Source organism: Metopolophium dirhodum, chromosome 1 (assembly GCF_019925205.1).
Source record: "Metopolophium dirhodum isolate CAU chromosome 1, ASM1992520v1, whole genome shotgun sequence".
NCBI classification, from domain to species: domain Eukaryota; kingdom Metazoa; phylum Arthropoda; class Insecta; order Hemiptera; family Aphididae; genus Metopolophium; species Metopolophium dirhodum.
Genome location: NC_083560.1, coordinates 116,915,775 through 116,929,462, shown reverse-complemented (window position 1 = coordinate 116,929,462; position 13,688 = coordinate 116,915,775). Strand labels below are relative to the sequence as shown.

Sequence of the window (13,688 nt, the reverse complement as noted above, 5' to 3'; positions counted from 1 at the left end):
CATGGGACTCCTCTAACATTAGAGAGAACCAATGAAACTATTTTTTTTTTAACAGTATTAGTTATGTTTTTTATAATTTTAATTATAAAGAAAGTTGTGATATTATTTTCATAAATAAAATGTTAAGTATACTTAAATATTAAATTTGTACCAAATCCAAGAAGTGATATTTTTTTTTTCGTTAAAGTTATGTATTTACTAAATTAGTAAAAAATCTATGTGATATTGTTTTTTGCTAAAAATGTTATTTTTATTGTTATAAATTATAAGCATATAATATATAATTTAAATATTTAATATACATTAAACATATTTTATAATCCAAGTTGTGATTTTCTTTTTATTCAAAAAATAAAGTTAAACTTTTGTGAATTTATTTGTTTTAATATATATTGTTGGTTTATTATATGATAAAAATTAAAAATTATATGTAAATTATAATAAGTCAATAAACATGTACAACTAATATATCTAGTCTATAGGTAGTACCTATAAGTACCTATACAATATTATATCGTATTAAGTACATACATTGAATATGCATATTATACTATATAAGAAAGCATACCCACGTCCTAAATCATAATATTATGTGTTTATATGCTTAAAATATTAATGGGTAAAAAGGGAGTATAGTAGCGAGCGAAGCGAGCGCGTTATATTTCTAAATTCTAATGTGGTATTCGTAGTGGTAATATTGATATGGTAATGTGGTAATTGTGGTAATTTTGTTATCATAAAATGGTAATATGACATTTTGAATTCGGCAACACTGAGACTGACGTATACGGCGGCTTTTTTGGCGGCTCACTATACGGCAATGATCCTTGGACGACAGACGTATTGCGTAGCACCCCCACTTTAAACTATCAACTTCAAACCAGTGCTAATATTTTGCAACTGAATTTCAACAATTTGCAACACCCATTTTGCAATTTGCAACTTTGCCCATTTTCCGGAAAATCCGATTTCCCGATTCGTATTACCATCAATTACCGCAGGCATTTTTTTAAAATTATTTTTATTAATCAATAGTACCTAACTCAAAAATAATTTAAAATAGGTACTGATTTAAAAAATATAATATAATTCATAAAAGTTATAAAAAAAAATGAATAGCTCTGGGGGTCTTAAATTATAATTGTAAGTTCAATCCCCAAATTTTTTAATTATCAGTATCATAATTAACGTTGTGTGCCAATATTGCAAGGCATTTAAGTTTAGAAATGAAGTTCCTGGATTATGTTGCGTGAAAAAAATAAACTAACTAATAAAAAATTTAGTTGCAGATTAAAATAATAATAGTTCATTGTAAATTGCTCTATTGGTTACGGGCGTGTTTGTTGATTTGTATTATTATTTTTTGTCAATATATATCTTCTAACTATATAAATTTCTGAAAATCTTTATACAGGGTAAACTCTGGAATTACTTATCAGATCTTCTTTATTTTTTCTTTAAACGAAACAGTATATCACGGAGAAAGTTTCTATGAAAGAACATTTTAGGAAAATCCACTGGAAAAGTAGGAAATTTGTATGTCAAAAATATAACAGTGAGGATTTTGTATTAATTGATTATATTAATCAACCATAGGTAGAATACTACAAACTTGGTATAACTTTGATACTTTAGAGTTAAGTCATACACTTACGTACAAACAGCACGGGGTCCGCGATCTACCGCAGGTAGAATACCTACCTGATAATATCAACCTGCGAATTGGAATTTTTATTCCCGGCAACGGAAAAGTTAAGATTAATTTTGGACACCATACACCGAATATTAAATAACGAATTAAACAAAGTTTGAGTCATATAGAGTTGGTACATTTAACCGGCAACGAAGTGCACGGATTCAGCTAGTCATACTATAGAATAATTAAGATGAATTGTATATTTGTTATCGTTGTTAATAACGTATGGATTCGTCTTGCCAAGGAACTGATCCAACTTCAGACACAAAATAGTCAGCAAATGTTGCTCTGATTGAATTTGCAGAACTGTCTCCTCTGATTGATTGTGCGTTTAATATATTAGGAAAACAGTTGATTTCTGGTTCTAATTGGGTACTTTGAAAATCAAATCCATCTTTTTGTCCGACAAAATTATGTAACACTGTGCATGCTTTTACTACCCAGATAGCTGTTTCTACGTTTACGTCCAAAGGCCTATGAAATATTCGCCATTTGTTTGACAGGATACCAAAAGCGCATTCTACATATCTCCTAGCTCTAGTTAATCGATAATTAAATACACGTTTAACCTTATCTAAATGTGTCCCTCCATAAGGCCTTAATAAATTGTCATTTAATGCAAAACCTTCGCCTCCAATAATCAAGAAAGGAACATTTGTGTTTGAATGTTCACTTAAATGTCTTGGTATAGGTAAGTTCAATGCATTTTCTGTCAACTTTTTCCAAAAAGTCGTTCCCTTAAAAATTGAAGAATCACAGTCTTTTCCATATGACCTGACACTCGCATATATAAACCGGTATTCCGAATCTACAATGGCTAATAATATAATTGAAAAATAGTCTTTATAGTTGAAATACATTGATCCACTATTTGAAGGCGTTTTTACTCTTATATGTTTTCCATCAACAGCTCCAATACAGTGAATTGGCTCTTGATTGAAAACCATTTGATATTTGTTCCCAGGCCGTAGATGTAGTTGGTAATTGCATAAATTCGTTATGCAGATTGACCCAGATGTTTGTTGTTACTTCTTTTATAATGTAGCTTATTATTGAAATATCGATTTGATAGGAATAATGAAGATCTTTAAATGAACACCCAGACGCTAAATACCTAAGCGAAAATATTAAAAATAAATAAGTATATTTTTATACAAATTTAATTATAATTTAAATAATTTAAACCAGGTAAAATCGTTTTGAAAAAATGGACCCAAACAAGAGATTCATGGATGAAATCTATCTAACAACAAAAATATGAAAAAACCTCTGGATCTTCTGCCAATCCATCAAGACTTAATTTATACCATAATCAAATGTGTTTTTTAAAAAAAATAATGGACTCAACAACTGCCCAAGAAAGCGCTGGATTATCCGAGGATAGTCCGATTGAGCAAAATAAAGGATTAGATCAAATTGATGAGAGGGAAAAAAACCTTTTTAATGAATCACCAGCTAATCGATCACGTATTTCTGGTACACAAAAGTAGCGCAAGTCAGATCCTACACATGAACTGAATGCAAAAATGTTAAAATATATCGATCACCAAATACAGACACCGAGGAAAGAAGAAAACCGTCATTTGTCATTTTTCAAAGGTCTTCTGCCTAGCATGTCATCACTTAATGAGGATCAAGTTTTAGAATTTCAAGCGGGCGTCATATCGTTACAAAATATAAAAAAAAACCTCGCAGTTTGCATATCATGATAATCAACAAAATTTATTAACACCAACTAATTTACATAATTATACGTGGCCAAATTATGGATATTACTCCCAACTGTCTCAACAGCCTCAACCACATTTCCAGAATATAACCGTTGACCAACCAATAGTTGCTGTCATATTTGTGTCTTGCCTTGTCAAACTAATTTCCATTCTTCTCAATAGGTCATCAAAAGTAGGTATCGACATTTGAAAATAATTAAAAAAATTTGTTTCGTCTAGTCGTAATTGACACATAAGCGTATTAAATGAGTGCAAAATATTTCTTTGTCTGACAATAGGATGTACCTAGAATCTACGATTTGAAATCCGTTGCTGTTGACGATACTTGCGATACCAGTATATTACTATAAATGTATTCAAATCCATCTTCACGCGTCTTGATGCGTCTACGATATGAACGATATTCAATCTTAGACTGAAAACCGAGTACGATACCGCACGATTGCGTACCTAACCATCTGAACAGTCCAACTGAAAGACACCGAATCGAGAAAATATCCGATACGGTAAAATATCGAATCGTGTGAACGAGCTCTTAGACTGCACCAAACATCGACTTCACGCGACGGCATCATTATAATCTTTTATATAATAATATCATATTCTCGTCGTCATTAATTACGTGATAGAAAAAATCACATATATATATCTATATATATGTATATATGAGAGGCCTCAATGCAAAACGTACTTTTTCCATTTTTCTTTTTTTCAGTAGAGCAGGTTTTCTGTTTAGGGCATTTTGAATTGGCTTAGACCATCCCGGAAGGTTTTAAAAAATTCTGAAAAATATTCTTATATTGTTTATAAATTAATTTCTTTTCTGTTTAATTTATTTATTGCCCTTTTTGAATACCTATATAAAAAATCTTTTTCTCCAAAACGGACCTTTTCCGGAATAAGTACGTTTTGCATTAAATTTGGAAAAAGTACGTTTTGGAATAAACTTTAAAAATTTTAAACAAAAAGAACCTTTTCCGGAATAAGTACGTTTTGCATAAAATTTGGAAATAGTATATTTTGGAATAAAGTTTAAACATTTCAAATAAAACGGACCTTTTCCGGAATAAGTATTTTTTGCATAAAATTATTAAATAGGACAAAATAATATTATATAAGACAAACATTGGGATTATTTTTCTTTTTATTAAATAATATTAATATATCATGATTAATATTATACAGTTAATATTAAAAATAGTTAGTAATAACAATGAAAGAAACTTTTATCCTTATAATTTAAGGATATATTATATTATTATATATTATCACTTAAACATTAATGCCATATTAATATTTTTATTAAAAATAACTGAATAAACATTAAACAATTTTAAATTTTAAATTTCAAAACAACAAATTTTCATAATATGGTATACATGTATTAACCAAAAGAACATTATACCTTGCATGCTAGGTACTATCGCTTATATAGTTACCTATATATCATAGTCTTAATTTAATCTGTATGAAATTCTTTGGTAAATTATTCAAATAACAAAGAAAGAATAAGACTCTTTTATGAATATATTTTGATTATACCTCTCCATCTTCATCATATACTCGACAGTCCTCTATTGGGATAATACTGCTATTATTGTCATTAAAAAAATAATCATAAAAGTCTTGTGCATCAGGTGGTACGATGATAAATTGTAATAAACGCCTTACGTCTTCTTGTTTAGGTTGTTAAACATGATTTAACTTGGGTAATTTTTCAGCTGATCCTATACTTTCCAAATTCACTTGCTTTTTTAGTACGTTTACTCTTATTGACTCCTCTTCATAATATGGACTTACTCCAATAGTCTTTTTACCACGAATATAAGAATAATGTTTTTTCTCAGTACTTTTAAAATCCACTTTTTTAACAATTTTTTTTTACTGCAGATTTAAAGTCCATTATAGTGTAATCCTTCCCAAAAGTTTTGACTGTAGTGTATTCTTTGAACACGTTATAATACTCATTTGGTGATAAAATGGTTTCCATTTGTCTCAGCTTTTTTTCTATTCGACCAAACACCTGATCAGGTGGAATTTATGGCATATATTCACGTATGGGAAAGTATTTCATTGATCACCTTTGCCTTATGGCTTATAAAATAAAGTAGTGCAGTCATTACAAATTGATTGTTGGTTCTGAGCTGAATAGGTTAATAACGGTCAAAGGATTGTTTTGCATTTCAAGTCGATTATCAATCATTTCTAAATAATGTATAAGTGCAGAAGCAACTTCGTTTGGGCCTCTCCCACTTTCAGTCTCAAGCCAAGTATATGTAAAACAATTTTCAGGATTCTGAAGCTCAGAATTAAGTACACAAGTTAAGTTATATAACCAAATTTGGCAACTATAAATTGTCTTTGTGATACTAAGCTTGGGAAGTGGTTGATTTTGCATCATATCAAAAGAAATATTAATTGAATTATCACTGGTTTTTTTCATAAGGTTATGCAATTTTTTACTGAGATGTTTATGAGCACATAAGTTTTCCTGTAATTCAATTTTAAAAGTTTCATTTACTTCATTTTTTATTTTTTCTTCTAGACCAGCACTACACACATCTTTACGGGGATGTCCGAACCCTAAGTAGAGCGAACCCGAAGGGCCGGAGCGCCGTGGATTTATTTTACCATAATAATATAATGACCCTGAGAAGAGCGGATTTCATTAATTTTAGTGTTGCTGGCCAAAATCAAAATATGACCATGTTAGGTTTATACAGCTTGTCGTATGGCTACGTTGTTTATTATCCGACAGTAGTGTGAAGAAAAAACATTATACTATTAAATATTTTAGTTTTTACTAGTGCCGATCTTTTAATTATTATACCGCGAGACCAACGTTACACATCATTATGGCCAGGAAACTGGTCACTAAAAAACGACCAGCGGTGAAGAAGTTAGCAGAGCTACGCGGGACGCTGAGAAGACGCGAAAATACGCCAAGCGTTCCAACCTACTCCTTGGACGACGATGGTAGCAGCCGATTGGCCAGTGGGATCAGCGGCGTGGTAGCACTGAGACGCTTTCGACGGACGCGTGTGGGCCGCCGACGTAGGTCAAAGAGGCGTAGCCGGTCGCGGTTGGGTCGCCGACGTAGTAGGAGACGTAGTGGTACCGACGTAGACGAAGACGACATGACCACAGACGCAGAGGAAGACGAAAATGATGACGACGAATCGTCAACGGTCGACGCGACATCCCGAAGGAGTAGGAGGAGGAGGAGTAGAAGGAGGGGGCGAAGGGGCAGCCGACGGCGTCAGATAAGTGGCGGCGACCATGATGACGATGATTACACCACCGACGATGTAGAAACTACGGACACCTCGTCGTATAGCGGTGGCGTCCTCACAATGGCAGCCAGTAGTTGCCCAAGTCCTTGTGGCACTCGTCGCTGGAAGAGAAGGAGGAAGCGGCGGTCGACGGGATGCAAGAGGAGGCGGTCGAGTCGACGGTCGACGGGTTGCAAGAGGAGGAGGAAGAGGAGAAGAAGAAGCTGCTGTGTCTTCGCGCTTGGCGAGTCCACCGTCGGCGAAACGTCAAACGACTTGGCAAAGGTGAGTGGAACATGCCATTTGCGGATGACGCAAACCACTCATCCAGATACCGTCGCCAGCACTAGTCGGGATACCCGAAAAACACGATCGGTATCCCGTTTGGGCTCGGTCTAAACATAACACCTCATCACGTCACGTTAATCGTCCAGACGATCATAATATTATGTATATTTCAATTTATTATAAATCAAAAACAAATAATATCCGCTGTTATTTCTATGAATATTATTTAAATTAAATGTTAGCTACCTACATTACCAGTTCAAATGAACAGTGCTTGAAGGAACATTCTCAACGCTGAATGAAAAAGGTAAAAAAAGGTGGACAAGTGGGTACCGCTCTGCTGTACAGTAGTTGTCGAGTATGTCATTGTAATGGATGTGCTAAATATTTGGATGCAATCATTAAAAATCATTGGATGTGAAAAACGATTCTAAACGGAGACGGCACCAGTGGTGCCGAACACGTAGTATAAAGCCGGTGCTACACGATGCGTCAAACGTTGGCTCCAACATTGGCGTGCAAACGTTGGCTGAACATTGAAACCAATGTTTGACTAACGGATGGCAGCTACACGTTGTAACCAACGTTGGATCGAGTGTCATGTTATGAATGTTGGATGCAGTTTACTCCCTACAGTGTATCTGTGTATTTCTGTGAATAAATTCAGACTTTAAGTTAACACTTAAAAAGTTAAATAGAAAAAATATGGATGACGTGGTTGCAGATGCCTGCTACTGTAATTGTGCTATCTTGTAGTCAATTATTAATTGCGAAAAAACAGAAAAAAAGACGTGTAAGGAGATGGTGGACGACGTCGTTAAATAGAAGTAGAGAACGGTAAATAATAAAGTTGATCCTAAAGTTAATATTTCTGTCTATTTTATGCAGTATTAATTATTCAATCGTATAAATTAAATTTACTAGATACAATGCCTCAGATATGCTGTTGACTCTAAGGGCAGAACCATCGGGGAAATTCCAAAACTTCTGTCGAATATCATCAGAAGAATTTGAATTTATTCTAACTAAAATTGGATCGAAAATCAGCAAACAAGACACTAATATGAGGAAGGCAATACCAATCCAAGAGCGTTTGGCAGTCACTCTCCGATTTCTGGCTACAGGTGATAGCTTTGTGAGCTTGGAATACCTATTCACCCACACAGCACATAAATATTTTCTATGTGTCTTAAAAATATTTTGCTTTTAATATTATACATCTTATATATGTTTTTGGATCATCGAAGTATATTTTATTTATATCATAAAATATTTTTTGGCCACCTTTTAAGTCGTACAAAATAATTATGGGTTATTTTTAAAATATCTTAGTATATCTTATAAATATATTGTTTAAATATCTTAAATATATTTTAATAATTATTTCAAAAATATTTTGTATATATATTTATAATATCTTATTAAATATGTATTACCTAAATATATTATGAAAATAATTTAATATATTATTATTTTATTTTGACTTATTATTATACCATGTGATTTAAAGGTATTTGTATAGGTGGTGGTATGAAATATTATTAAATTATGTACCAGCTGCATAATTACATTAAATTGTAAATATATTGGCATAATCTATCATGCTTCTTCTTCATTTAAAAAGCTTTTAATACCTAATAAATGAATCATTGAATCTTTTTGAAAATCATTTTGAATCTTTCCTAACCTATGGAAAGGTTATAATAATATATAGTACATACTCAATAATACATCTGGAGAATGATTTCTTACAAATGGTTTATATGTTTCATCAACATCGGAATCATTGATTATATCACTGCTGCTACTGCTGATTTCTACAAATATATATTTCCAACATTATAAAGTTTATAAAATTAATATTTAACCATTAAAATAATTTACTTTTATCAAGCTCTTTACCATTAAGTTTATTTTCTGTTTGATTATTATCAGCATAATATATTGTGTCAATACTTTTGATATTATTTACAATAATAGTTTCTGAAATATAGAAGAAACATTAAGATATAATTATCAACCACCCATGTTAAACTTAAAATCATATATCTATACAATATAGGTACATCATACATATATCATAATTATATTAAATCAGCATTTACATTCTACATTTCAACATTTTATTTATCTTTGCTAACCATTATCATTATTCAAATTATTATCCCCTAAAACAAATTTTAATAATTTGAAACATTAAAATAAATTAATAAACTAACTTTAAAGGAATGTATACTACTTTTTTTTTATATGCATCATATTTAGGTGGAGAATTTAGGATTGATCGGTTCTTATCTATTATAAGTGAAGATTTACGATTTACTCTTCGTTTTTTTACAAGCTGTTTACTAGAACTTTGCTTATCATATTTCTACATTTGACAGCTCAGAAGTTTCTTCTGCCTGTTTTAGTTTTTTATATGCTTCATTTAAATTAGCTAAAATATATTTTTAAATAAATAGTACATAATATTAGTTGTAATGAATTCATGAAGATACTTATATCTCTTGCTGATGGCCGTGCATTATAATAACCAAATTCAATTGAGTTAGGTGCTAAACGGTGCTCTACTGCTAATTGAGATTTTATTTTGCAATCTTTATTTGGCCACGCGCATAATGAATTTTTTAACCAAAAATTTGGTACACATTCAATGGTATCTTCATCGATGAAACAAACTATTGACAACATGATTGAAATATCCAAATTAAATAAACAAATTTAATATCAACACATTGGTTAATTAAATATACTAGAACATACAACACATATATATATACAGGGTGATTCTTTTATCATGAACCAGTCAATATCTCGGTAAGTATTAAGAATTTTAAATTAATTTTTTTTTAAAACTTTCTAGGTTTTACTGTTTTACAATATGTTATAATTTTGATAATTTTAACTGCCTCCCTTATTTAATAAAACACTATAAACTTTCGATTTTCAAATGGCAATACCTATTTTCGATAACGAAAATCTATAAACATATTGAAAAAAATCATTTTAACATTTACAGAATTTAATTTGAGTAATCCGTTTGCGACTTATTAATGCTTAAATATTCGTTCAGTTTACTGCTACTGGTCAATTTATCAAAAACCAGAAGTCAAAACGAAATTTTACCTCAATCTAATAAAATCCATAACGTTCATAACCGGTATCAAAAATAGGTCAATAACTAATAATTTATTAGTAGGAAAGTACTATGTACAAAGGTCGTACGAATTGGACCTTCCTATCCTATCCCCACGCTCAGCCGAACACCGAGTGTCGAGTGAACAACGTATAAAAATAACATTTTACAATTTACCAAAATCACTATCGAATAGGTATTAATTATTATTCATTAAACCTTTGATAAGCGAGAATTTAAACCTTGAAAATTTGCATGTAGCCCTCACAGACAATATTGTTATGTATCTTTGTATTTTAAAAACGATTTATTGGTTAAACTAACCAACTATATTTTTTAAATAATGTTATTATTGATAATAATAATTTTATTTTGTTGTTCAATAAGTAATTTACAAAAGTAAATTGATATATCAAAGGTAAGTTATATCAAAGTAACTAAGTAGGAAGTTGATTTTTTTTTTGTTAATGTAGGACACCTGTCACCTATACACATGAATACATATTGAATTAATACCTATTGGTTCATTAACAAAATATTCTTTTTAATTAACGTCTTATTCAATTCTTGGTTACTTATTCTATCTAATTACTATTAGAATATTACTATTATACCATAACATTTTGAAAATATTTTTGACACTTTTTGAGCCGTTTACGAACAATTTCATATTTTAATATTTTTAGTTTTTTTTTCTAATAATTAATCCTTTATAATTTAATATCATATTTGTAAGTTATTAATATTCTACCTATAATAATATGGTCATCATATATTATGCATATTATGTATATTTTTTATTATTATACATTTTTTTCTTAACATAATGTTTATACTTTAATTAAAAACTTTTTAGATAAGATGTTGCGTGATTGATCGCAAAACAGGAGTTGACAAACATACAGAACCACCAAATTGCTGGATTCAATTCAAAAATGGTCTCAATTTGTCTGAGGATTTTTCAAAATCTTTAAAAATTACAAGCGATTGTATAGTATCTTCAGATGAAGAAATTTAATTTTTATTGTTTTAACATATGTATGTATATTGTATGTTTTATGAGCCGTAACGTTTTCACATTGCTTAGCCCCAAGCGAAAAAATATAACCTACATCAGACTGATATAACAATTTCTTTTATAATTTGCATTTTATATCAAAGTAATCTTGTGTGTGAATAGACCAAATAATGCACCATAATTTAATACTAAATTATCAAAGGCAATTAACATATCAGTTATCAACTTTTTTACTAGAGTATGAACAAATTTCCGTAATGCAAATTTTTGCAAGATTTCGGTAAGGTCATAACTAGTAAAAAATATTAACACTTGGTCAGCTCCCATTTCGCCGCGGTACCGTTTCGCCGAATTTATTTTTTCGCAGTTCCATTTCGCTGAATTTATTTTTTAAGTAACTCTTTAACTCTCAACTTAAGATTCCTCAACAATTATTCATTGTGTTTAATTAAATAACTAATATTGAACTGTCATGGTCTTAAAATATAAAATGTGCCTAATTTAAAATATTGACGATGAAAATCATTAATTCATCAATTGATAATACTCATAATAATACTATCCCAAATCTGCAAAATAATTTGATTTTTTGTACTATTTATTTTTTTTAAATATTCCTATTGTAATGACGTGAAGTGTGAACTATGAGATTGTGATGCGTGGTAGATAATTGATAGCATTTGAATCACAGTCAAGTAAAAAATCTATTTCTTCTTTTACCCTTCGGCGCTTTGTTCTTTTGCTTGTCATAGCTATAAATGTATAAACTACTACGTTTTCATATAATTTATATAATAATATTATATACATTTTATATACTATATTATAATGTAGTATGTACCCAGGTACTATAGATATAATAATAAGAGTCTAGGTAAGTAAGTTATAAGTATTTTTACTTATTCAATATAATTGAAAGTTAGTATAAAACTAGTGATAGGTATAATAAGAATATCAATAATATTTATAGTGCAACTGCATGCATTTAGAGCTAATATTTATTTTATTTTTTATTTTTAATTTTCATATACATATGAAATACTGGGCCCCACTGAGAAAACTCGTGTGGGGGCCCAGGAGTTCGAAAAATAAATTGCGTATACAGATTACAGGAAAGAAAAGATTACAAATTACAAAATTAAATTAGCGTATGAAGATCTAAAGTGTGTACAATTTGTGTTACTTAATAAAAGAATTAAACAGTTTAAATAAGTACAGTGATATCATTACACATTATATTCGTAAGGAGAATTCAATAGCCACTGTAGAATGCTTTTTTTGAATAAATTTATTGGGAGGTTTGTTATAGAAGGTGGTATTTCGTTATACAGTTTGGCAGTGGCGTACATTCAATTGTATTATGGGGGAGGATTAAATAATATACATATGTTTATCAGATTGCTTCGCCCAATTCAATGTTTTATCAAAGACGAAATACCATAGTTGTTAAAACATTCAAATTTCACACTCATTTTTGTAATAATACTTTTATTAAAAAATTGAAAACAACTTAAATAGGCATATTGAATATTAATAATATTGTACTACAACAAAAATTCCAAACGTCGTTTCTTGTTTGATAATTCAATAAGAACTTCGTTTGCGCTTATATCGTGATGACGGTTTATGGATAACATAGCTAAACCGTTAAGTCTTCCGTGTTTAAAAAAAAAAGTAAGTTTTATTAAATTTGAATTAAGTACTAATATAAATTGTATATTTTAACAGTTATTAATGTCTAATACTTCTATAATATAAAGATGTATATACCTCAGATGTAGAGTTTCTCAAATAAGTTTTAATTCGCTTGAGGGCAGAAAATGACCTTTCATTTGAAGCAGATGACACCGGAAGAGTTGCTAATATTTGCAAAAGCTTGAACACATTTGGAAACATTACTCTGTTACACACAGAAAGGGCATCGATCGCATTTTTTGATTTATCCAGTTCCGGTAAATTTTTGAGTTTCCTTTGCCAAAGTTTAAATTAATTTATAAATATCTCTTCACGATTTCCAACGTCCTCCAGATCTTCACTATACTGCCTTGTAAGATTGATAAAATCTTCATCATACCCATTTTCTTTGAATAAAGAATGGAAACTTGACAATGTAATGTGGTGATTTGTAAATCGGTTCTCCAACTCAATGATGTATTTATCTAGGTTACGGGATAAATATTGATATTCGATAATAGGTTTCCGCGTTATCCACTTCAATGTTGCATCTGTTAGTCTGTCGTTTAGCTGTCCTCGGAATCTTAATTTCAATATCAAATTGTGTAGTCATTAATTTAACTTGTTCAAACATTTCTCTAAAATAAGTATCAGCATTTGCTCGGATCTCTTCTAGTTCTTCTTTTGTGTTTTTTGCTAAGGACATGGCTTCTTTAAGGTCAATACTTGTTGTTTGAAGACACTTTGATAAGGCCAAACCTAAAGCAAATCCTTTGTTTAAAATTATCAAACTCAAAATAAATTCTACATTTAATATACAGCTTCTTAGACGTCTTGCCTTGTCTGATGTATCATTATCATTCCACATTGATAT

At 30.3% G+C, this 13,688-nt stretch overlaps 1 protein-coding gene and 1 pseudogene across 1 annotated transcript; both read right to left on the bottom strand.

The window, feature by feature from the left end:
• Positions 1–1,911: 1,911 nt before the first annotated feature.
• On the bottom strand, positions 1,912–2,643 carry LOC132952984 (uncharacterized). The gene has a single exon (XM_061025524.1). It carries the CDS (start codon positions 2,641–2,643, stop codon positions 1,912–1,914), a length of 732 nt encoding a protein of 243 aa, XP_060881507.1.
• A 10,041-nt stretch (positions 2,644–12,684) lies between these two features.
• LOC132952976 (52 kDa repressor of the inhibitor of the protein kinase-like) lies at positions 12,685–13,682 on the bottom strand (annotated as a pseudogene).
• Positions 13,683–13,688: the final 6 nt, after the last annotated feature.

What these genes read in the sequence shown, in the direction of transcription:
- LOC132952984 (XM_061025524.1), bottom strand. Translation starts at nt 2,643, where the DNA reads ATGGTTTTCAATCAAGAGCCAATTCACTGTATTGGAGCTGTTGATGGA.